The 25,614-nt window shown below is 43.0% G+C and overlaps 1 protein-coding gene across 1 annotated transcript in view; it reads left to right on the top strand.

Moving 5' to 3' along the window:
• LOC135539999 (paxillin-like) overlaps window positions 1-21,516 on the top strand; it is a 31,305-nt gene extending 9,789 nt beyond the window's left edge. Inside the window, exons 2-11 of the mRNA XM_064966290.1 lie at window positions 9,481-9,689; window positions 9,789-9,874; window positions 10,000-10,139; window positions 10,290-10,482; window positions 10,707-10,821; window positions 14,258-14,416; window positions 14,560-14,733; window positions 16,223-16,304; window positions 16,393-16,541; window positions 16,641-21,516. Coding sequence (XP_064822362.1) covers window positions 9,481-9,689; window positions 9,789-9,874; window positions 10,000-10,139; window positions 10,290-10,482; window positions 10,707-10,821; window positions 14,258-14,416; window positions 14,560-14,733; window positions 16,223-16,304; window positions 16,393-16,541; window positions 16,641-16,907 — 1,574 coding nt within the window. The 3' untranslated portion in view covers window positions 16,908-21,516. The remainder of the gene's footprint in view (window positions 1-9,480; window positions 9,690-9,788; window positions 9,875-9,999; window positions 10,140-10,289; window positions 10,483-10,706; window positions 10,822-14,257; window positions 14,417-14,559; window positions 14,734-16,222; window positions 16,305-16,392; window positions 16,542-16,640) is intronic.
• The last annotated feature ends 4,098 nt before the right edge of the window (window positions 21,517-25,614 follow it).

The following is a 25,614-nucleotide window of genomic DNA, read 5'->3' as shown; positions in this document are numbered from 1 at the left end:
TCTCCTGCACTAGAGTCTGCAATGGTTCGACTACACAATATAATGTCGGGTGCATTAAGTGATGCTCTGTTTGTTATTTTTCTAAATTTGATCTGATTTCTTTAAGCCTTTTAAGCAAGCACATGTCCCAAGGATATCCCAGTGGTTATGGCATTCATCATAAGTGCTGGTGGCCTGGGTTTGAGATCCGCAAGGGGAGTCCCACTACCTTCACATTCTTATCAAATATGTTCATGTCATTATTTGACAACACCCCTATCTTACACTTTATATACAAACGTGTGTTGACACCCCTTAATTAGTGGATTTGGCTATTTCAGCCACACCCGTTGCTGACAGGTGTATACAATTGAGCACACTGCCATGCAATCTCCATAGACCAACATTGGCAGTAGAATGGCCTTAATGACTCAGTAACTTCTTCAACGTGGCACAGTCATAGGTGGCCACCTTTCCAACAAGTCAGTTTGTCAAATTTCTGCCCTGCTAGAGTTGCCCTGGTCAACTGTAAGTGCTGTATTGTGAAGTGGAAGTGTCTAGGAGTAACAATGGCTCAGCTGCGAAGTGGTAGGGCACACAAGCTTGGTGGAAGAGGAATAATGGTCTGGGGCTGTTTTCATGGTTTGGGCTAGGCCCCTTAGTGCCAGTGAAGGGAAATCCTTAACACATTGACCTTCTAGACGATTCTGTGCTTCCAACATTGTGGCAACAGTTTGGGGAAGGCCCTTTCCTGTTTTAGCATGACAATGCCCCGGTGCACAAAGTGAGGTCCATTCAAAAATGATTTGACTAGATTGGCGTAGAAGAACTTGACTGGACTGCACAGAGCCCTGACCTCAACCCCATCAAACTCCTTTGGGATGAATTAGAACGCCGACTGCGAGCCAGGCCTAATCGCCCAACATTGGTGCCCGACCTCACTAACGCTCTTGTGACTGAATGGAAGCAAGTCCCCAGAACAATGTTCCAACGTCTCGTGAAAAGCCTTCCCAGAAGAGTGGAGGCTGTTAAAAGCAGCAAAGGGGGACCACTCCATATTAATGCCCATGATTTTGTAATGAGATGTTTGACAAGCAGGTGTCTACGTACAATACATGACCAAAGTATCTAATTAAAATCAGTTTCTCGTTGAAAGCTGGGAATCTGTAGGATTACACCTTGAGCACAAATTGACCACCTTTCCACTACCTCATAAATTATCAGTATTTATTCATTCTATTTCGCTGTGCAACTTTCCATCTTCTTGACATTTTAATGTGGAAAAATGACAAAATAGTTTATCATACTGATTCAGGAGTAAGATTAAAACGGGGTCAAATGCCCCAACAACATTAGACCCCTAAACTGAAACCTCTTAAATTGCTGAAATAATTTAAATCAAATCAATGATGAGAGAAGAGCTGATGAGCTGATATGTAGCAGGAAGATTACCGTATCGTAAACCAAGAGGTTGTGAGTTCAACTCCCGAGTGAGGATATGCTGAATAATACTTAATGTATAAATGAACATGCACAATTAAATCATGTGCGGCAAATATGGAAGCTGAGAACATTATGTTAAAAGCACTGTGTGTGAGTGTCCCTAATCTTGCCAACAGACAGGGCTCTGTGAGTGGATCAGTGGTTCACCAATCAGGGCCTTGATTGGCTGGGCAACAGTAACAAGATGAGTAATGACACATTTGGCACAAATGTTCTTGCCACGTTTCCACTTAACTTGTTTAGAATCTTAATAGTTTATTTTCTGATAACATGGCAACTATGTTCTGTGTGTGTTGGGTGGGATGTTGATGGAATATTCTCCTAACCTTCAGAACTGGAGACATTAATATTCTTTCAACGCTCCCATGAAACATGTCTAGAACAGTTAACATCTTAAGTTCTGAGAACAAGGTAATGACGTTCTATTTAACATTTAAGGTGATGGTCTCTTGGAAACATTCCTAGGACATCACGGGAACATTCCTATGATAACGTTAGTTAATGACCTATTGAGACTTAAGGGAACGTTCTCTAAAGTTCTGTGAATGTTTGTTAGCTGGGTAGTCATGTTTAGAGTATATACTCAGACATTAGAGTATCCTACAGACCTGCAGCAATATGGGTCTTCAAACGACTAGAGGACTTTCTCAGATACAGATATGTACTAGAGATATTTATACAAACGCCTGGAACCCGGCATACCTCAAATAGCAGATCCTACAGTATGCAAACCTGCACCGTTCATACTTGTACACACAGATCATATTCCATGGTTACATGTGTCAGTGCATTTTAGGGACCAAGCATCTGGCTGATCATGCTGGCTGATGGGCACTGTTGTAAAGCATGAATGACCCAAAATAGCATGTCAGTGAGATGTTTTTTTTTAGGAAGAGACATGAGGAGACATCTTTTGTGCTTGGCCTGATCTGAGAATACCTCCATGGCTCATTAGATGGTAAAGCTGCTCTGAGCCAGTGAAAGGACTGATTGTTAACTGAGAGGGAGCCTGCTGTCTCACTTAAGTCGGGGGAAGCCAGGCCTGAGGGAGGGGAGAGGTTGCTGTGGAATGTCTTAACATCAAGGCCAAATACTTACTGGGTTACGGCTCACCAACTCCCACCACTGTTCCACACTGGCCCTGTAAAGAAAGGGCTCTTCACAAACCGGTACCTTCAGTCAGTCCTACTGTGTCCTAGTAAAAGCCTATTCCCTGGTCTCTGCAGGGATTCCTCTGATGACGTATAGCTGCGTAACCCAATCATCCTGTCCTCTTTCTACTTGGCCCAGTGTACCAGATGTCCCCATTTCCTACCCTCCCAAAAAACAGGGGGGATTCTGTTGTACCGTGTGAGCAACCCTAGGTTAGACAAGGCATGTGAACGTTCCAGAGACTCAAACATGTCTCACGCAGCTCCGATCAGGTGGTAGCCAGGTCCAGCCCAAAGCCCAGAACCATTACTGATGTCGCCACAGTGCAGCTGAGCTTTCTCCCAGATGTGAGTATTTACCCACATGTGACAGTCAGTGTCAGATGGCCTGTCTTACTGGCGTGTTAGTGTGGCGTGTCCCCACTCTCCTCTCTGTGTGAATTCCTCAGGAGCCTGTATGATTGACTCTCCAGGCTTGGGAAACACACAGATGGGCTGTCCCTGTGGTCTGAAGCAGCCTTCGTTTATGTCATGACCAGTCATTAAGATAAGAGTGGTGTGTAGGTGGGCAGCTGGTTGAGAGGACAACATTATAGGAGAGGCAACATTGCAGTCTGTTGAACAGTAATCACTTATTTTTTTACATGCTTCGTGAACAACCGGTTGTGGACTAACAGTGAAATGCTTACTTACGGGCCCTTAACAATGCAGAATGAAAGTGTCACGTTCCGACCTTGTTTCTTTTGTTATGTCTTTGTTTTAGTATGGTCAGGGCATGTGTTAGTTTTTCTATGATTTGCTATGTCTGTGTTTGGCCTGGTATGGTTCTCAATCAGAGGCAGCTGTCAATCGTTGTCCCTGATTGAGAACCATATTTAGGGAGCCTGTTTTCTATTGTGTTTCATGGGTGATTGTTTTCTGTTGTCTGCACCAGCCAGAACTGTTTTCGGTTTCTCATTGGTATTTTTGTTATTTCCGTGTTCATTTTAATAAATATGGACACATACCACGCTGCACCTTGGTCCTCACCTTCTTCCACCAACAACAGCCATTACAGAAAGATAAATAATAGAAAAGTAAAACGCTTAATAATAGATGGACAATGAGTAACAATAACCTGGCTATATACAAGGGATACCAGTACTGAGTCGATGTGCAGGGGTATGAGGTGATTGAGGTAAATATGTACATATAACTAGGATTAAAGTGATAGAGGATAAAAAGTAGCATCAGCATATGTGATGAGTCAAAGTTAGTCCAAAAAGGGTCCCGGCAGATAGTCCATGTCGCCATTTGGTTAACGATTTAGCTTTTGGGTAGAAGCTGTTCAGGTTCCTGTATCCTCTTGAGGAGATGTGGACTGTATTCGTTGATTACCTTGTAGAAACATTGCCATATTCCCTTGTTCAAGAGAGGACTGGGTGCACGTTAAATGGTGTGGTCCTTAGGCTTGGGCGATACCTCGGTATACGGTTTAATATGTCTATTAGGCTTGGGCGATACCTCGGTATACGGTTTATATATTTTAAACCGTATACCGAGGTATCGCCCAAGCCTAATAGCTATACTTATAAGCAGTGGCATAGCACCCCCGTGGCACCCCTGCAGCCACCCCCCCCCCCAAAAAAAAAAAAAAAAATTGTTTTGTTTTTTGGGGGTGGCTGCAGGGGTGCCACGGGGGTGCTATGCCACTGCTTATAAGTTAAGTATAGCTATAAGAAATCTAAGATGTGTCAAATTATATCTAGCTCAGGGCTCCAGCTATGCATTAGGTTTCCTAGCTAAGTGGCTAGATATCAAGCTTCTTGGTTACAACCGAAACATTCAATCCTCTCCTGGATCAACATCCCTGGTGCCTAAATTGTTTTGTGCAACCCCCAAAAAACATTATTTATAGCGCCCCTTGTGCACACATTTGGTAATACCATATACCCCGGTATGGTACAGAAATTGAATGAAAATCTGCCCAACACTAGTGATCCTAAATGTTTACGATAGTTTCCAACCACTCTCTGTAACTTAGACAACATAGCTGTCCTTACAACTTTGGCAGTTGGTAAGTTTCTGTATTTCAGTAAGTCAGCAGTGGGCCAGTGTTACCAGACTAGTCATCACCCCCAGGGACCTGTAGGGTTTCTCCCTGTATGCCTACCACTACTGTATGTTTGTGTGGGCCTGCCTTCTGAATTAATGTGAGGGTCCTATCTGTAAATCAGTCCAGTCCAGCTCTTTCTGTGCTCCTTCCACACCCATCCTGTTCTGAGTCTGGGGGAGGGGGATCTGCATGACTGACCTCATTGCTTAGGCAATGAACCCTGCCTCACATCCTGAGGAAACATAAGAGAAAACAATGAGCAGAATCTGCGTTCAGGGCCAGGAAATGAATGCTCTGCCACTGCTGTTATGGACCCTTTTGACCAATAAAAGTTAGTCAAGCCCTCTTTCCTACCATGCCCCCCCCCCACACACACACACACTCCCACCTCTTTTGCCTTTATTTCCTCAACTTTTTCCCTCTCTCTCACTCTCTGTCACTTTCCCCTCTCTCTCTGGCCTTGTTTCTTGGCTCTGAGAACAGTGCTAATTATTTTCCTGATGGGTCAGTGTAATGGAGCAGGAATCTGAGTTCCTGCTGGATTCTTCCCACATTACTCAGGCTGGGACTCCCCAGGGCATGTTGTTCAAAGAGCTCAGTGTGGGGGATTCCACAGGGCCACAGAGCATGGAAGATGGCTGGCTGTTTTTGGAGGTTGGTTGGTTTGATTCAGTGTTGTTGCACAAGCTGAACTTGGGGAAGAGAAACAAGACCGTCTATCCTTGAGGTTTTCACACCCCCTCCAACACACACAAACTCATGGTAGCCGCTGGCTCTCTCACTAATCTATTGGTGCGAGTTTGTTCTCTATGTCTCAGCATGACTGTGTGTCAAAATGGTATTTTAGACTTTCCCCTGTCATCTGATTTACTGGCCTGTGGGGAAGTGCTTTTATTTTGGTCCAGCACTCTCTTCAGGGGAGTGTCATCTTTCGGATATGGGGCTGCTTGGGCGGGTATTTTTGGTGGGGATTATTTTGAAGCCGTTGACCCCATCTTGCTTCAAGATCTTTCTGTCTTTCTCTGAGACACCACACCACTCCCTCTCTCTCACTGTGTCTGTACTCCCTTCAGTATGTCTTTACACTCCCTGTTCACCCTTCTCTCTCTGTGCTGTATACTCCCTCTCCCCCTTCCAAATCTGCTATTCTCCTCTGTGGTATTTCTCTCCACCCCTCTCTGGCCCCTGTCTCTCCTGATTGATATAAATATAATGTTGGGAAGGCCAGATAGTGTTACTTTCTACGTGGGGCTGTGGCCAGTTCTGCCCCCAGCTATAAACAGGTGAGTCGTGGACCCTGGTGGCCCATCACTGTATCCAATGTGTTAAAGATGTGGGAAAGATTAGCTTGCCTGTCTGCCTGTTAACCTGGGAAGCATGGCACTCTGGGCCTGCCATGGGTAATAAAAATTGACATCTCTCTTCTCCTGCAATTTAAAGTATGTGGTACTTTTCTGATCTGGCCCTGTTATCTAAATTATAGAGTAGTACATCGATTGTTTTTAAACTAAACAGCCAGGTTTTTATTTTTTCCCCCTCTCATCTGGAACCTAGTCGTAGTGCAACTGATTGACTGGTGGTTTCTGTCTTGCCAATTATAGCCTGTATTACAAAACATTGTATTCTGTGTTTTTATCTTAAAATTTGTTAATTTCATGTAGATTACATATTACTGATATTTAGAGTTCCTGGGTAAACCAAATCATCCCTCTCTTCCATTCTTGGCCTCCACCTCATGCCTCTCCTCTGCCACCCTCCTCTGTTTCCTTGGCTGCTTTCTCTCTCGGAGCCGGACAGTGGAATGTGTGGAATTCACCATGTACCTTCCCGCCTATCAGATAGACTGCAGGGCTTTGGTACAGTTAGGAGGAGGGGGCTATGGACAGAGGCAAGAATCTACACGTACCCACTACCCAAAAAATGCACATACAGTATGCACACAACACAAGGCTGTTGGCCTATGTTTGAACATTGACTTTATGTTAAGATGCTTTCAATGAAAAGGCAGGACAGGAATGTATTGCAAATCTATTTAGGTCATAGAAGCTGCAATAAACAAAGTCCGATGAACTGATCTCTCTGGCATTTAGCCCTGCTTAGAATCCCCAAATGGCAGAATAAATGTTTCCCATAGAATAGTTGTATAATAGTCTTTTCTTTTTTTTTTCAAAAGTAGTCAGGATTTCCTCTGAAAAATGATTGGATTTTACCCATCTCATAACCTTTACCCCCACCCCTTAATGCCACTAACTCCCCCCAGACCAACTCAGGCCACAGACCATTTTACAGTTCATCGGTGTCGGACTCATTGCTGCCTCCCACAGGAGGGACAATCAACACAAATTTATTCCAGTGGAATTTCCACTTTCACACTCCAGTATAGCCGAATGTCAGTGTAGCCCTGGCCTAAAGCACTACAGGCAAGTGTATTGCGGCTGACCTCTAGCTATGATTTAAATATCCTCTACTCATTGTTCTTTAGTTTGTTAACAAACAATTCCTTTACAATGAAGGTGGGTAGTGGGTACCAGCTTTCACTGCATGTCATCGAGCTAGCTATACCCTTGACAGTATGAAACACTTAATCAGATGTGGACTAAGATCTCTGACTGATCAGTACCACAGGGGTTGGCCAGTGTCACAGATGTAGTAGCAAAGGGGGGGTAGTCTAGTAGTACTAGGCAGAGAATAGAGATCCCAGTCTGGCAACATACTGAGGAACTTTTCCTCGCTGCCAGGAGTAAGGTCATGAAGTTCTTCTATGTACTCTATATCATACCTGGTTAGCCATGTGTGATTTTTATTGTTTTAGTATGAACTATTATTGGGAAACCACACCATAATGTGTAAGATATCAATTCCGAAGTGAATGACTGGATAGGGAGATGGCCAGTGATTTTAAAAGAAGAAAAAAAAGGGCTTTATTGTAAGGGTGATGACGTCAACTTTAGTAAGTCCTTGTTCTGCATGTCGGCACCAGGTGCAGCTTATTTTGAGCAGACTTACTTGCTGAACTTACAGCTTTAAATAGATTTAGCACCCATGTGGTTTAACTATATGACGTAAACACCTAGCTACTGGTTGGGGTCTCTGTGGTTTGAATGAACAGTGGGGGAAGTACTGTGGTAGTGAATTGGTTAAACTAAAAGCTCTGTTCCCACAGAACAATTGTAACAGTCCTATTCAAATAAAGTTGTTAAGGATGAACAATAGAGATGTCGTTGACGTCTAGTTGATGGCAATTTAAAAATTCTTTCTGGGAATTATTTTTGAAAATAGAGCACAATATTTGACTGTTTACAGAAGTAGACAGACTTGATTATTATGAGCGTGAAATGTATCCCTGGGGTGAGTTGGAGGGAGGGAAGAAGGGCGGCGCACAATTGGCCCAGCGTCGTCCAGGTTTGCCCGGGTAGGCCGTCATTGTAAATAAGAATTTGTTCTTAAACTGACTTGCCAAGTTAAATAAATAAACAAAATATTGTTGGGGTTAATATCCAGTGTGTCTCTGTCCCCAGGTGGCATATCAGGAGGATAGTAAGGGGGCATTTTACCCAGAAAAGCTTGAATATTCTGTGAACTTTATTTCATCTTCATTTCTTGTCTGTTTTTTTTGCTTTTGTTTTTCTTCTTGCAAAGAGGATTTTGTGTGTGACTGAAGAGGGACTTTTGGACTGTGGTCTAAAAAAATGATTTGTCTATTTGTTGTTCACCTCAAAGTTGTAGTAATGTTGGCATCTTACGGACTGTCCATTTATCATATAATTTAGTTTAGCCTATTTTAATGTTCTCTTGGTTTGAAGCTGGTTTATGTAAATTGGCTCACATGATTCAGATAAACTAGTCTTATGGGGTGGATTTTGAATTGACTTGGTTCTGTTATATGGAGTTGACGACAAGGATTCCCTTTGACACCATCCAGTATGAATAGGAACATTTGAACAGGCTATGCTTGACTGACTGAGGGTGGATGGAGTGTGTGATGTAAGGGTCTATTTTGTTCTGGTGTTCCAGGGGACACTAATGCTGTACACAGGATAGCCCTGGAGGAGATGTATATGATGTCTGTCTGATGTCCACACTCACACAAAGCCTTTTGAAAAGAGCAACAGGTTAAGAATGGTGTTTTTCTGTTAGGAAGACAATCGGACGGAAGGAACGATGGACAAGCAAAGACTGATAGCCAGGTACTTACTGAAAGCAGCAATATATTACAGCCTGATGGACAGATTGATGGAGCGAGGAAGGTGGGGGTTTCAGGGGAGATGTTAACCAGACTGTAGTGGGTTTAGAAATGACACCTGGGCTTTGTGTCTGTGTCGAGCTGTGATGATGACAGGGCCTCAGCTCCTGGTGGAGGGGGCCTTGGGAGCAGGTTTTTTTTGAGTGAGAGGCTGACCGGTCGGTACGCATAGGCATTGTTAGTTTACAGACACCCGCCACTCAGTAGCGTCCAGCTGGAGAGGCCCATATGCTGGGCGCTTTGAGTTATTTTCAGTCTAATGGAGGCAAAATAACTAAATCTGTCACATTCACATTGATGCTAAGCATAGAAGTCGTGTTGCATCTTGGTCTTCTATGAATGATTTGCTCTAGAAAGAGGGGAAACAAATGTCCACCCTCAATCTTTAAAAAAACAACACATTTTGCATTGATGTAATGATAGAGGCAGCCTTGGTTTGTGTATTTCTGCCTGTAATGTTTGACTGAGTGTATGCAGTGAAACAATGGAGGTATCTCTCTCCTTCTCAGACGCTTTGTTGGCGGACCTGGAATCCACGACGTCCCACATCTCCAAGCATCCTGTGTTCCTGTCTGAGGAGACCCCCTACTCCTTCCCCACTGGAGGGAACTCCTACCAGGATGTGTCAGTCCCTCCCCCGGTGCCACCCCCTCCCTCGGCTGAGGCTCTGAATGGCTCTGTGATAGACTCCCTGGACTCCCACCACTCCTCCCAACAGGTCGGTCATACTATACCTCAGAACCACGACTCAGACTCACACATCTCATTCATTAAATGGCTTTTCACGACTAAACTTAATGAATGTCCTCCTCTGCAGTCCTTGGGTTCAGCTCCGAAGAGCTTATGGTCCAGGGACAGTAGCAGCCCGCCCCTGTCCCACATTGAAGAGGACCACGTGTACAGGTAGGCAGGAGGGCCATAGGAACAGATCTTTAGGAAGGCACCCCCACTGGGAGGCTACTATTCCGTCTGTCACTGTTTTATACTCAAACACAATTGACAAAGCATTGTCTCTCTGCCTCTGTCAGTTTCCCCAACAAACAGAAGTCTGCTGACCAGTCTGCGGCTGCTATGAGCTCAGCTCTGGGCAGTAACCTGTCAGAGCTGGACAGGCTGCTCCTGGAGCTCAACGCTGTCCAGCAGAACTCTCCCTCCTTCCCCACCACAGGTACACAGACAGCTAAACACATCCGACATCATTTTTTTACTAGGTTTTGGTGTTTATTCTACCTAAGCAGAACTTCTCTTGTCTTTGCAGTATGTGTTTACTGCATAATACTGTGACGATATCATGTCCCACTGTCCTTTCTACCCACAGAGGAAACCGCCCCACCCCTGCCGTCCTGCAGCATAACCCACTATGTGCAGGAGAACGGGGGTCCCCCTGACGTCATGGTGAGCCCTCCGTCTCAGGAGAAGACCAAACGGAACGGGAGGCAGGCGGTGGAGGAGGGCCGGCCCACTGTGGAGAGTCTGCTGGATGAGCTGGAGGGCTCTGTACCCACTCCCAGGTAAGCAGATTGGCAGTTACTCCTATTCAAAAATCACAGATGGACAAGGAGTTTGTCATCACCTTGAATTATAGGATACAAGCTAGCTAGCAATGAGATCATGTTAATAATCAACTGTAGCCTGTGTTTGGGTGCTCCATCTGATCACATATTAGGATGAAATAAAAAATTAGGAGGTCAATGTTGGATTGTGTGTGATCATGTTTTGTTTGTGTATTCTGCAGCCCCTCTGTCCTTCACAATGAGTTGGACTCTTCCTCTCAGCAGCAGGCCACAATGTCAGCTTCCTGTGCTACACGCGAACTTGATGAGCTCATGGCCTCCCTTTCCGACTTCAAGGTGTGTGTGTGTGTCTTACGCTTGTCCTCTTATTACCTCATGAAAAATCCTTTAGTAGATACCTTTTTAATTCTATATCTATTTTCTAATCTGATTATTTCTCTTTAATATCTTCCTCTTCTTGTGGTGTCCCTTTCCTCTCTCCTGCCTGTCCTGTCCTCTAGCCTGTCCTCGGCTCCTTGGGGTCTATGAACTCTGACCTTCAGCTTGATCAGGCAGGAACCTCCCCCAGCATCATTCTGGAGGTCCATCCTCCTCCACATACCTGCTCCTCCCTTGCTGCAGCTGCCCCCTCCTCTCTCTCACCCTCTCAACCTGCCTGTGACTCTCCTCTTTTCTCTCTACCTGCATGGGAGCTGCACATAGAGGAGGAAAGTGGGGACTCAGGGGGGGCAGTGTCCCCTCCACATCCCTCATTATCAAGCCCTCCCCCGGCTACTGTAACCTCCCAGAGCCCTCTGTCATTTGCAGAGAGTGACCCAGAACCAAACGTTGTCATCGATGTCTCTGCGACCATCCTGTCGTCTCGTCGGAAGTCTCTGGTAGCCCTCAACCACTCCAACCCTTCACTTAGCACATACCCAAGTCCTCCTAATGCTGCTAAACTATCACTGAACTCAGCCAGTGTCACCCTGGACAATATCCCCTTAAAATCCCATTGTTCATTTCTAGAACTTGGTTCAACTCCCCCTACCGTTACCAAGAGCACCAGTCCCCTGACTGACATGGATCTATGTTCCTCTACTCCAACCACTACCAAGAGTCTTAGTCCTGTTCCTGTCTCTACCTCCAAGACTCCTTCACCTCTCCATGCTTCTGTCACCAAGACTCCTTCACCTCTCCATGCTTCTGTCACCAAGAGTCCTCCTCTCACTGCTTCTAAAGCCCCCTCACCATCTCTGGTCGCTTCTCCCAAGTCTCCCTCTCCCCCAGCTCTCACCAGCCCCAAGATATCCAGGAGAGTTCTGGAGCCAGTCCCTGCAACTGAGCCCTCTCTGGATGAAGCCCTGGATAAGCTGCTGGCCATGAGTTTCACCAAGATGGAAAACGATAGAGTCCCTACTGACACACTGCAGCTGAAGGGGGAGGCACCTCAGCTGAAGAGGGAAGTGGTGCAGAAGGTACACGAGGAGGTCATCATGCCCTTAGACAGAAGGGAGGTCCAGCCAGACACTACCGGGTGTACCCGGGATGGGGCAAGTACCCGTGAGGGGACAATTACCCGGGATGGGTCAGTAATGAGTGGACACATAGATGGGTACAGGGAGCTCATGGACTGGGCTGATGTGGAGCTGAACATGTGTCTCCAAGATGGACTGGATGGTAGTATGACTCCTTATACAGAGAGACCTTATACAGATGGGAGCATGACCCCGATGACTGAGGCCAGCTGGATGGATGAGTCCCTGGATGGCTCCTCCTGTCCTGGAACTCCTGATGCTGCCATGGACCTACCTCTGCTGCAGCCTGCCACCATGGACAGGGTCTCTGCATCTGGACATGTATGGGACAGCTCTCACCACCACACTGTGCTGTTCTGCAGAAACACACATAGAAAGAACGGAGTTAAATGTGATTCATACAAAACTATCTTTCTGAGATGGCAGAAATGGCTTGGTGTGATACCAAAACATCTGTTTGACAAATTGGGTGTGTGTGTAGATACTGTCCTTACAATGTGCACATCTGGATGTTTGCTGCTACTGCAGTCTCTTATTGTTGACTGCCTGGTAGTGATGAGCAATTAACCGAAATGTTGTTAAAAAAAACAACAAAAAAACCAACTAATTGACCAATGTCTGTTAAGTTTGAATACCGTTTTTATTTTCATTTTTTTGTGAGCTTGAGGCCCAGTTTCTATAGAGAAATCAGATTAAGCCCGAACTTTGCGATGTAGTAGGGAGTTATAGTTTCCAACAGGCCAATATTCTACATAGTTCAGCACAGAATGTCATTGTAGTTAATTACCAGGAAATCTATTGCACCCCCGCCTACTTGTCCATTAATAATCAAAACCGTGATTATTTTTCAATGATCGAACCGACTCGAAAAAGCACTGAATGCTCAGCAGTACTGCCTGGCTGTGACCTTTGTTGGCATGTCTTGTTAAAACCAAACAATTTGAGTTGTGACTGCATCCTATGACTACCTCACTTGTTGCGTCAGCATGATGCCCACATCTTGCCCAACTATGTTCTGCTTAACGGTCAGAGAACAAATGGGACTGCGTGATGGGTGGGGGGTGAGATGGGGACTGAGCATGTAATACAGCATGGAGTGTGACTCTGAGCTCACTGACACATTCCTTTGGACATGCCTTTACCCACTGCTGATAGATACCCTTGAGGAAATGGCTGCCTTTGGCTTTGAGTGAACTGGAATGGTGCTTCCTCTGAACTGAACCACTCACCTGGTCTGTGGTATTGTAACTGGATCACAGTGGAGTCCTGATGCTCATTCTCCTTCTAGCTTAAGTCCGTGATAAGGCGCACCAAGGAGACCCCCAATGTGCACCCCATGTACCGAGAGGGTCACCCCCGGAGGGGGCGGATGGGCCCTATCATCGTCAACAAGAGCAGCTCACAGGACCGCCTCATAGAGGAGCTGCAGGGGAAGCTGGGGATTGGCCGATTGGCTGACCGCCGGCGCAAGCAGCCGGACGATTGGCTCACTGAGGGCGTCATCGTCATGTCAAAGCCACAGCGTTTCCGTGGTGATGGGGCTGCGAATGAGGTGGACAAGGTTGGCCTGGATACGATCACAACAGGATCACACCATCCCAGATATTATTTGTTTACCTTCTCAAGTTTCACTTTCTGTTCTTTACCTTTTAATTTTCTCTCTCCCTCTGTCATTGTCTGTCTCTTCTCAGATCATTATTCCCTCGGAGTCACCTATACCTCAGAGGAGGGTCATTTCCCCACCCCAGTCTCCCCCAGCCCCTTGTCACCCTCCTATTATAGAAGAACCCAGGAGACCCCCAGCTGTTAAGCAGACCCCTGCTCCCCTACCTCCTCCCCCTCCCCCCTGCCCCCCTCCTCAACTTCCTCCACCCCAGGAACCCATCCCTCCCCCACCTCCTCTGGTACAACCCCCACCGGTCCCAGTACAGCAGCCCCCTGCCCCCAAGCCAGAGCCCCCTCCACCTGCTGCTCCAGCCCCAGTGCCCCCTCCACCAGTGCAGCCTGCACCACCACCACCTCCCCCCAAGGTCCTGGTGTCCATTGGCTGTCAAACAGATTACGACCCAATTTTTCCTCCAATGCAGGCATGGATCTCTATCTTTCTATTTCTGATATGGTGGAAATCCTTCTATTTCTCACTGGCTTCAGTTTCCTTTAGTTCACCCACAGTTTAGTTATTTGTTCAGATCTATTTTTATGAGAGAATGCACTCTGCTCTGGTGTCCGTCCTCTCACTCTCCATCTTTTGACAGATCATGGCCCAGGGGAAAGGTGGCCCTGGAGGCCCCCCAACACAGGTCAACAAGCTGGACAACATGCTCGGCAGTCTGCAGTCTGACCTCCATAAACTGGGTGTGCAGACTGTGGCCAAGGGAGTGTGTGGGGCATGTTGTAAACCCATCGTGGGACAGGTGAGGGGCTTGGGTGGGCCATAGATCAGGCTCTGGTGGCCTTTCTAAGATCATGGTCTCGCTCTAACTTCAAGTTACTTTCAATTGAATTGCAGAGCTTTGTTGACATGGTAAATGTAAATATACTGTCTCTGTTTGTCCAGGTGGTTACTGCCATGGGGCGCACATGGCACCCAGAGCACTTTGTGTGTAGCCACTGTCAGGAGGAGATAGGTTCCAGAAACTTCTTTGAGCGTGACGGAGCACCCTACTGTGAGATGGACTACCACAACCTGTTCTCCCCACGCTGCCAGTACTGTAACGGCCCTATACTGGATGTAAGTAAACACCTATACTACAAAAATAACTACACTACACAAAAATATGAACGCAACATGTAAAGTGTTGGTCCCATGTTTCATGAGCTGAAATCAAAGATCCCAGACATTTTCCATACGCACAAAAAGCTATCAGCCAATCTCCAACCTTCCATTCTTAAGCAAAATTCTGGAGAAATTGGTTTTCAAACTGCTTTTTTTTTTTATTTTTTTAGTACCAACTCTATTTTAGTTAAAGTGGTAAATTATCTTTGAGCCAACACAGATGCCAAACAGCTCTCTGTCCTTGTACTCTTAGATTTAAGTGCTGCATTCGACACTGTTGACCATGATGTCCTTCTGGACAGACTGGAGAGGTGGGTTGGCCTCTCCGGTCCAGTTCTGAATTGGTTTAGGACCTATTTAACGGGTCAAGAGTTTTCCATTTATTTTAGTTTGTCACCCTTGGTGAACATAACTCCGATTATACATATCACCTGTGGTGTTCCACAAGGTTTGATTCTTTTGGATCCGGTACTGCTCAGTTTATATATGTTACCTCCCTGGCAGAGTTCTCAGAAAGCACAGCATTGATTTTCACTGCTACGCAGACGATGCACAACTTTTCCTTTCTGTGTCACCAGAGGGTTTCAGCTCCACGGATAAATGATTAGACGGTAGTAGGGATTTAAATACTTGGATGGCAACTTCCTCCAGCTAAATCAAGACAAGACCGAGGTGCTAATAGTTAGAGCCAAAGCACAGAGAGAATCTAGCCCCACATTTTAATTCACTGGCAATAAAGGTAAAAAACCAAGGTGTTATTTTAGATTCTGAACTAAATTTTGAATCGCACAATATGAATGTGACCAAAATAGTTTTTACCACCTGAGGAACGTTGCCAAGGTGTGGCTCTTTCTCTCTGACTGATACAGAGAGACTCATCCATGCTTTCATTACGTGCAGGCTTGACTACTGTAATGCTCTCCTGTCTGGTCTACCCAAGAAAGTCATTGGTCAACTGCAAAACATACAGAATGCTGCAGCATGGTACTGACCAAGACCAGACTGAGAGCACACATTACACTGGTTCTAAGGTCTCTGCACTGGCTGCCTGTGAGTTTTAGAAGTAATTTTAAGATTATTCTATAGTTTTTTTAAATCAATCCACGATTGTGCAGCCCAATACATGTCAGACGTGCTTTTAAGTTATGTACCTAGTAGGTCCCTCAGGTCCCCAAAGAACCTGAGGGGGGCCGAAGCTGTGGACATATTTAATTAAAGATCTTGAAACACATTTTAGTCATCCTTTTGTTATTTTATCTCGTTTTGTTGTGTAGTAAATATTTCATATTTGATTTTTGTTTATTTAATTTTTCCTATAAAGCACATTGCGTTGCATTCCATGCTTGATTTGATTTGTTCGGTGTATATTATTTCAACTTAGGCAGTCCAAAGATCCAGTGTAGCAATGGCAGCTAGCATAGAGTAACTGTTCCTATGTTTACAGAAAGTTGTGACTGCGTTGGACAAGACATGGCATCCTGAACACTTCTTCTGTGCTCAGTGTGGATCATTCTTTGGCCCAGAGGGTGAGTTTGACCCATTCTTGGAGCTCACTTGAAATTACCATTTCTAGAGTCAGGTGCAGAACTCATGATCTGTATGTGTCTCCTGAAGGCTTCCATGAGAAGGATGGGAAGGCGTACTGTAGGAAGGACTACTTTGACATGTTTGCACCGAAATGTGGCGGCTGTGCCCGAGCCATTCTGGAGAACTACATCTCTGCGCTAAACTCCCTTTGGCATCCAGAGTGCTTTGTCTGCAGGGTCTGTAATCAGCCTATTTCCCTTTATATAAAGGCATTCATGTTGAAGTGTCCTGACTTGTGTTACTCATTACTCTCCTCTCTTTCTCTGGGTATGCAGGAGTGCTTCACCCCATTTGTGAATGGGAGTTTCTTTGAGCATGATGGGCAGCCCTACTGTGAGGTGCACTACCACGAGCAGCGAGGCTCCCTCTGCTCGGGTTGTCAGAAGCCCATAACCGGCCGCTGCATCACAGCCATGGGCAGGAAGTTCCACCCGGAGCACTTTGTTTGTGCCTTCTGCCTCAAGCAGCTCAACAAGGGCACCTTCAAGGATCAGAACGACAAGCCCTACTGCCAGGGCTGCTTTGTGAAGCTCTTCAGTTAGGGAGTGTGTGTGTGGCTCACAAGCTTGTATCGGAAAGTGTCTGTGTAGCTCTGGTAGTGTGTGCAAATCAGATTGTGTGTTTGAATTGTTTGAGGGATGTGTGTGTGTGTGTGTGTGTGTGTGTGTGTTTCAGGTAGTATGTGTGTGAGATTCCAGCATTCTCTTTTTGGCCTTTGAAGTGTAATGGACAATCAGATCAGGTCTCTGCCTGTGCGCTTTCTGTGATGCTCAGAATAGTGTGATTTCAAACCCAAATAGTTTTGCTTTGCTTTTGTAGTCTGGGTAAATGCTTACTGAACACTGTAAGAACACATGGGATACGTATATGGAAGTGTTTTGAGGTTGCTGCTCACTGGTTGAGTGTCTCTTGAAAACCATTTGAAATGTGACATGTTACTAGATCAGGGAGATGTTGACCTGTCTTTTTTAAATATGTTTTTTAAATCAGCTGAGGCCTTTCAACTGCTAAAGCAAAGGCCTCGGTGAGATTTCTTTAATTTGCTGTCTGAGTAACAGAGAACAGATGCATATAATGATGTCATTGTAGCTTTGACTGGAAATAGGCTGTGGGTCAGTCATTATTTTAGTACTTGTGAAGCACATGGTCGTGTCATCAGACCCTTGTGGACTCATTTTCACACACACGACCTTGTGACACAATCATGAACACCTCCACACAAGCATTTGGTGTTTGACAAACATACTGACATGTTACAATTTAGATTTAATGTATATTGGAATGTTTCTATAAAATGTATGTGAAAAAGATTAATTTACAACAAATAATATTTGACTCCCTCTGTTTGGGAAATCGGAGTCACATATAACGACAAATGGGGAGATGGATAATGTTACTTTGTCACCTTCTCCACTGCCTACTCAGTCCTTTTAGAGCTTAACCCTTAGTTGGACTGGTTTGGACTTTCCTTTATGTTCAGAAAGTGCTGATGCAGTATAAAAGAGTGCCACTATAAACAATTGAATTGATTCTGCATACAGGAAACGGTTGCATTTTACTGTGAGAATATTGTATACAAAGCGCTGGTCAGTTAATAGTTTGGATAATTACTCATTAAGAGAAATCCTCTTTAGAAATTTCAAAGCAGAGATGCTTTTCTATTTTTCAAGATCTGTGAAGTTACTGTGCATTGAGTTTCACTTTTTGTAAAATAAATAGAATACTGCACAAGGCTCCTTATGTACGTACACACAGATTCTATGCAAACAATACTGTGTGTAGCTGCAAACATTTAACTCAACAACCCTCTTGACTCTCCAAGTGAGGCATATTCCTTGAAAGCATATCTATTTTCTGTGCCAATATATCAATGCAATGTCTTTTACACTGGGGAGACCAGCAAGGAATCCTACTGTTTATAGACTGGGAGTCCTGGACTATCTCTTCAGATATCTGTCAGTGTGAGCCCACTGGATAATGTGTGTTGATATTGGTCTAAGAGTGTGCACTGTGCAGGATCTACTGTACACCAGTTGTGTTTGTGGGCTTGTATTCTTATCCATCACATTGTATTGGGTTTGTATCTTGTTCAGGGATTTACACCCAGAGCTTGTAAATCTCTGTTCATTGTTTTTATTTAAATCATTTAACTATTTGTATACTCAGAATCATTGTAGTTGGCAGTTATTTAACCAAAGTGACTTCATTGAAATTGTGTCCCTTGTCACATTTTCATTTGATATGTCATAGTGCTGAATACTGAGCCAACTCATTTCATGGGTAGATTTTTGTTGTTGTATAGCCCAAGTGTATAGTATTTGTGATAATGTTTTCCTTTGGCGAAACAAAGGCAATTTTGCCTATTTATCTAGGAATGGATTCTGCACACTCTAGAGATTATTGCCACCGTGGTGAAATCTAGAGTAGACTGTGATGGCATTATGTTTATAAGAATGGTGGGGTAAAACATTTTTGCCAGTGATATTGTTGTGAGGAAAGCATGACGTACAGACTAAAAGTATGCCCAAGAAGCAGCTTGTTTATCCTCAACTTCTCCCTGGCCTTGACATGAGAAACAGTCTATTCACACCACTTCGATACAGCTATGACCAGAAGTGACTTTTCGTAGCAGGTTAGTGAAAATGCTCTCCTAACCTGCTATGAAAGCCACTTCTGGTTGTTGCTGTATCGAAGTGGCATGGGAAGAGTGTCTGGTGGAGTGAAATCATACAGGTTGTGGATCTTTTGATGGCCCTTGCTATCATTAATCTTTGGGACGTCTCAACTCTGACATTACCCCCATTGAAGTTGAAATGTAAAATGGTTAAGTCTTGGGTATGGACGTTGCAGGGATCCCGGTTTGCAATAACATATTTTGAAACACATCTTTGCAGCAAATTCACAACACAGTTAACTCGGCACATACTGTTGTAGAGGGTAAATCTCAATTGATTTTTTTTTACTGTCATCCTTCCTTTTTTTTCTCTAAACGTTCCACACACCAAGGGCAAAAGAGTAGGCTAGGGTTATGTCAAAACAGGCCACTTCAATACGGCTTCGATACAGCTACGACCGGAAGTGATTTCCGTAGTAGGTTGGGAGTGCGTTTTCGCTAGGAACCCTAGAGAGGAAGAGGCGAAGCGATAGGTTTTACCCCGCCCAAAATCTGTCCACGAAAATAAGACCATGAAGTGATAGAAACCTATCAAATTGGCAACAGCTTTTCATTCAAATATTCTAAAATCCGCATTAAAATAATATGCGCATTTCGAGATGTTTCCTTCAAATAAAGTTGTTGAAGAATAAAAGGCTGTGCGTGATGACGTAGTGCACATTACAAAAAAAACTTTAATTGATTTCGATCGCATTTTCAACTCTACGGGTGGTTTTGCCAAAACAACTTGAGTTATAGCGAATGTGCCCACTCTGGTCTTGGCATGTGTGCTCTAACCAACAGCTCGCAGTGCGGGTAGGCTACTTACATGATGAGGTTATTGTGAATAAGAGCGAGATCATTTTTATTTGTCAAACGGCAGCCAAGCATCGGTCATCATGTCACCAGAATAAGACCCTCTATATTTATTGGAAAGCAGCATCAAGCTCATCACCGTGCACGTTCACCACCCTGTGCAATTCCTCATAATTTATTTAATCTATAGCCTAATAAACTGCATGGTTTCCCGGGTCATAGGTTGTGTTGTCCTCCCACTATCATCGCGCCACTCCAAAATTACTTCGAAATGTTGGTTATTATATAAATATTTGGGCATAATGGCGTTTCCACATAAATTTCTCGCATAATTTATTTTACTGACACAAAAAGATCCCACCTTCTCTAGCGTATATTGTTTTGTCAACATTGGGAAAGTTTACCGACAAATTAGATGTTTCCATCAACAACCTGGCCTGTCATTACTTTTTTTTATCCGACATGTACTTTACAAGCATAAAAAGGTTGGATGGAAACCTGGTTAATGAAAGTGGTGACTGGTCAACAAGAAGAAAATATACTACTTTAAAATGGAGATACAAAAACGAGTTCTCTATCTCCATGGTCTGTTGTTCACAAGCGCGTATCTGCTCTCTCATTGTCTAGAATGGTTACACATCTCGCCTCCTCCAGCCTGCCTTCCATCTTTGAGCACATTTAAAAAAAAAATAATAATAATAATTACACTTATTTAATTAGACAATTCAGTTAACAACAAATTCTTTACAATGATGGCATGTTAGTGGATCACTTTTGTCAAGTCCAATACCATTGCTGATCACCTCCTTTAAAAGAGTGTTGTATTCTGGCGATAAAAATTGTCCGACTTGTCGACTGCATGAACTTTACAAATATCATGTAATCAAAGGCCAAAGTTTCTGCAGTTGCTCTTCACCAACTTCATCCTGCAGGATCACCTGCATTGTGGGATATTCTATTGTCAACCAATCATTAGGGTGTTTTTGTTTGACCAATGCAAACGTGATCAAAGACATGACTGAAACTAGTTTCAAGATTTAATGTCATGTGCCCAAGTACAGTGAAATGCCTTTCATGCAAGCGCCAAACACAACAATGCAGTAATCAATATCAATGTTGCACTGAACACAACCAGGTAGAACAAAAACACACAAGAAATAAAAATAAGAAAACGAGAAAGTAAGAAGCTATATTCAGGGTCAGTTAGTAAACCATATTTACAATGTGAGGGATACTGGAGTGATAAGAGGTAGATATGTATAGGGGTAAGGTGACTAGGCATCAGGATACTGTATGGTAAACAGAGTAGCAGCAGCACAAATGATAGTTGTATGTTGTTTTTATTTACTTTTCTGCTCTTTTACCCACCAGGATTTCTACTTGCAAATCACCATCTGCTCATCTATCACTCCAGTGTTCATTTGCTAAATTGTACTTACTTTGCTACTATGACCTATTTATTGCCTTACTTCCTCACGCCATTTGCACACACTGTATATAGACATTCTTTTTTTCTATTGTGTTATTGACTGTACGCTTGTTTATTCCATGTGTAACTCTGTGTTGTTGTTTGTAATCGCACTGCTTTGCTTTATCTTGGCCAGGTTGCAGTTGTAAATGAGAACTTATTCTCAACTAGCTTACCTGGTTAAATAAAGGGGAAATAAAAAATAATAAAAATTGTGAGTATGTGTGTATAATTGTGAGTGCATGTTATGTGTGTGTTGGAGTGTCATTGTGAGTGAGTGTGTAGAGTCCTGTGAGTGTGATTTTCTTTTTTAAACACAAGGGTCAACTCAGTCCATGTAGCCATTATGTTAGCTATTTAGTTGTCTATGGCTTGTGGATAGAAGTTGTTACTGCTTGCCATATGGAACCAGAGAGCACAGTCTATGGCTTGGGTGGCTGGAGGCATGTTTGCAAATGTTTTAAAAATAAAAAACTGAAATACCTTATTTACATAACTATTCAGACCCTTTGCTATGAGACTCCAAACTAAGCTCAGGAGCATCCTGTTTCCATTGATCAACCTTGAGATGTTTCCACAACTTGATTGGAGTCCACCTGTGGAAAATTCAATTGATTGGACAGGATTTGGAAAGGCACACACCTGTCCATATAAGGTCCCACAGTTGACAGTGCATGTCAGAGCAAAAACCAAGCCATGAGGTTGAAGGAATTGTCCGTAGAGCTCCGAGAATGGATTGTGTCAAACCTGTTTCTACTTTGTCATTGTGGGGTATTGTGTGTAGATTGATGATGGAAAAAAAAATATTTAATCCATTTTAGAATAAAGCTGTAACGTAACAAAATGTTGAAAAAGTCAAGGGGTCTGAATACTTTCCGAATGCACCGTATATACAAATATGATATTTGAGGCGCTCTCACTAATTGATTGAACAATGTGTACACACAATATTATGTTATGACTTCAGTTTGTGAGTGTGTGATTATGGGGTTAGATACATAATACATTATTAAGAGAAGCTTTTATAAACAATGGCAACACTGCCATGTTGATCTGAGCCTCGCTGTCGGAAAACCACATTAGTGTTCGACTTTCGGCAGTCACAGATGCATCTTCACCGACTTCTCTCCTTACAACTCAAACGCACCCAATGAGAGAAAATAAAAATTCTTCCTTAGGCACAACCTAGATTAGAGATAATATTTTATGTAGTTGAACATGTTATTTCTCAAACCTTGTGAAAGTGACAAACTGACACGTTTTCATTTTAATTTGTCAAAAACAACTTTGATATAAAAGGAGTGTGTAATATAACACACTGAGGCAGGGATGTGGGTAAAATAACATTTATCAGATGTCATGGGTTAAGTGCAAGTACAGATGACATGAAATTGGGGTGAGAAATGGGGTAAAAATTCAAATAATAATAATAATAATGATCACATGTAGTAATTAGTAACAGCGTCACCCTAAGGCACTCAAGGTAAGTACATGTACATACAAGACATCCTTTCTTTAGATAATAAAGAACAAACAAAAATGTTCTTTCAACTCAGTGTTTCACTGAAAAAATATATGTTTTACGACATAACATACACATCACATTGTTATTATTAAATTGTGAAAGACTCCAGTCACCCAAGTCATAGATTATTCTCTCTGCTACCGCACAGCAAGCGGTACCGGAGTGACAAGTATAGGCCCAAAAAGATCCTTAACAAGCTATAAGAACAATTAATGAAATGGCCCCCCGGACTATTTACATTGAAACTTTGGCAAATGGTAAAGTCTGCAAAACGTAGTGCAATCTGTTCATAAGAGATTCTTATTTTGGAAACAGAAAACTGTTTTGAGATTAAATGTTTAATCGATGACAAAATGTGCAGAATGTCGGCCTAAATCCATCTCGCTACATCTTCTCCCACTGCCGATAACTGAGCTTCCTCTCACCACCATATTTGGCAGTGAGTGGAAATACCAACCGGATGCATTACATTTATACGTATTGTCTTTAAAGTGGTAATAAAAATAAATGCTTTTTTTCTCTTTTCCATACAAGAATGCCATTCATGCTCAGAGGATGTGCAATTGTTTTTAAACCAGTGGGGCAATGATCTATGGTTTTCAAATGGTACAAATTATTGTGCAGGGGTCACTGTTCCCAAACCAAGACTGATACAAGAAGTCACTGGGTCCTTTTAGGAATTACAATTTCTGTAGAACACTTCTTACTTTGTCACGTTTCTGGTTATAGCTCAAGAAATGCAAATGAAAAACTATTGATAATTTTCCTTCTGCAGAGACTTTAATATGGTTCTACACAATACCATAGACATATATCCTCCTAGAGCACACGATGCAGGTAATAGATCATCTGTATTATGTAATCGTATGAACGTTATTGATATATGGAGGTATAGAAAACCTATGGTAAAATATTTATCTTGGAGCAACAAAAACTTCACTCTACAGTCCAGAATAGATTTATTGCTGATATCCAAATGAATTCGAACCTAAAGTTGATCAGATTGAGATCTAACCTGCTATTTTAAAATCATCAAACTAAAACTGAGTCTTTGTGATGACTCACAGAAACATTCAATTGTGAGTTATTGGAAATGTAATAACACTATTGCAATTTGAATATTTCACAGCAAATGTCAATTATCTTATTTAAGTCTATTATTAATCCAGTAACTGTAAATGAAGAAACTGAATGTTCAAGAAGTATAACTATACATTTAATGAATTATTTTTTAAATCCCCGGGCAATGATGGATTAACGGCAGAGTTTCACAAGGCCTTTATAGATAATATTATAACATATCTTCTTGTAGTTTAGTTTTCTGGCAGTTGTTTATAAGTGTAACGGTTTTCGTCCTCCTCTTCTGAGGAGGAGTAGGAAGGATCGGACCAATGCGCAGCGTGGTAAGTGTCCATAATACAATTTTCATGAAATATAACTGAACACAGAAAACAAAAGAATAAGAGAATAAATGGAAACCGACACAGTCCCGTATGGAGCAAACACTGACGGAAAATAATCACCCACACCCAAAATGGGGAAAACAGGCTACCTAAGTTTGATTCTCAATCAGAGACAACGATCCGACAGCTGCATCTGATTGAGAACCATACCAGGCCAAACACAGAAATTCAACATAGAAGAAACTACCCACCCCAACTCACGCCCTGACCAAACTAACACAAAGACATAATAAAGGAACGAAGGTCAGAACGTGACAATAAGGCCATTCTTCACAAACTTCTGTCTTATCTAACTTTGCTATAGAAATATATACACCTGAGTGTTGCCTAACCCATTTACAGGATTTGTTAACTCTTGAGGTTCCTAGGTTTTGCTTTTGATAAAATACATTTAATCTTGATGTTCTGGTGCCATTCGGGCAATTTAAAATATTGATTTGGGACTTATTTGTGAAGGAATGTAACTATTTTTCTGGGTGACTTGTGATGTTTTTAGTGCTTGCCATGTATTTGAATGCGTATACAGCATACAGTGCGCTCCAAAAGTACTGGGACAGTGACACATTTGTTTTGGCTCTGTACTCCAGCACTTCGGACTTGAAATTATACAATGACTATGAGTTTAAAGTACAGACTGTCAGCTTTAATTTGAGGGTATAAGAATATAATATATTGCTCAACACTCATACATTATTGTGAATGCTACCATGATTACAGATAATCCTGAATGAATCATGAAATATGATGAATGAAAAAGTTACAGACATATAAATATCATACCCCCCAAAAATGCTAACCTCCCTTGTTATTGTGATGGTGAGAGGTTAGCATGTCTTGGGGGTATGATATTTTTATGTCTGTAACTTTTTCATTCATCATATTTCATGATTCATTCTGGACTACCCATAACCATGGTAGCATCCACATTAATGTAGAAGTGTTTAGAAACAAATTATACTCTTATTTACAATAAAAGGGATTCTAAAATGACACCATACATTATTTACCATTCATTTCTATTGGACACAAAATAATCTGAAACACAACCAAAACAAACAGCAAATGCATCCAACAAGTTTGTAGAGTCACAAGCTCAATGTATGCTAGAAATATGGTATAAAGGTCCTGTATGGCAGGAAGCTTGGCCCCAGTGATGTACTGGGCAGTACGCACTATCCTCTGTAGTGCCTTGTGGTCAGATGGCTGAGCATTTGCCATACCAGGTGGTGATGCAACCCGTCAGGATGCTCTCAATGGTGCAGCTATAAAACCTTTTGAGGATCTGAGGACCCATGCCAAATCTTTTCAGTCTCCTGAGGGGGTT

Source organism: Oncorhynchus masou, chromosome 1 (assembly GCF_036934945.1).
Source record: "Oncorhynchus masou masou isolate Uvic2021 chromosome 1, UVic_Omas_1.1, whole genome shotgun sequence".
In the NCBI taxonomy this organism is placed as follows: Eukaryota; Metazoa; Chordata; class Actinopteri; order Salmoniformes; family Salmonidae; genus Oncorhynchus; species Oncorhynchus masou.
The sequence above is the reverse complement of the archived record's forward strand: the minus strand, read 5'-3'. Positions and strand labels throughout refer to the sequence as shown.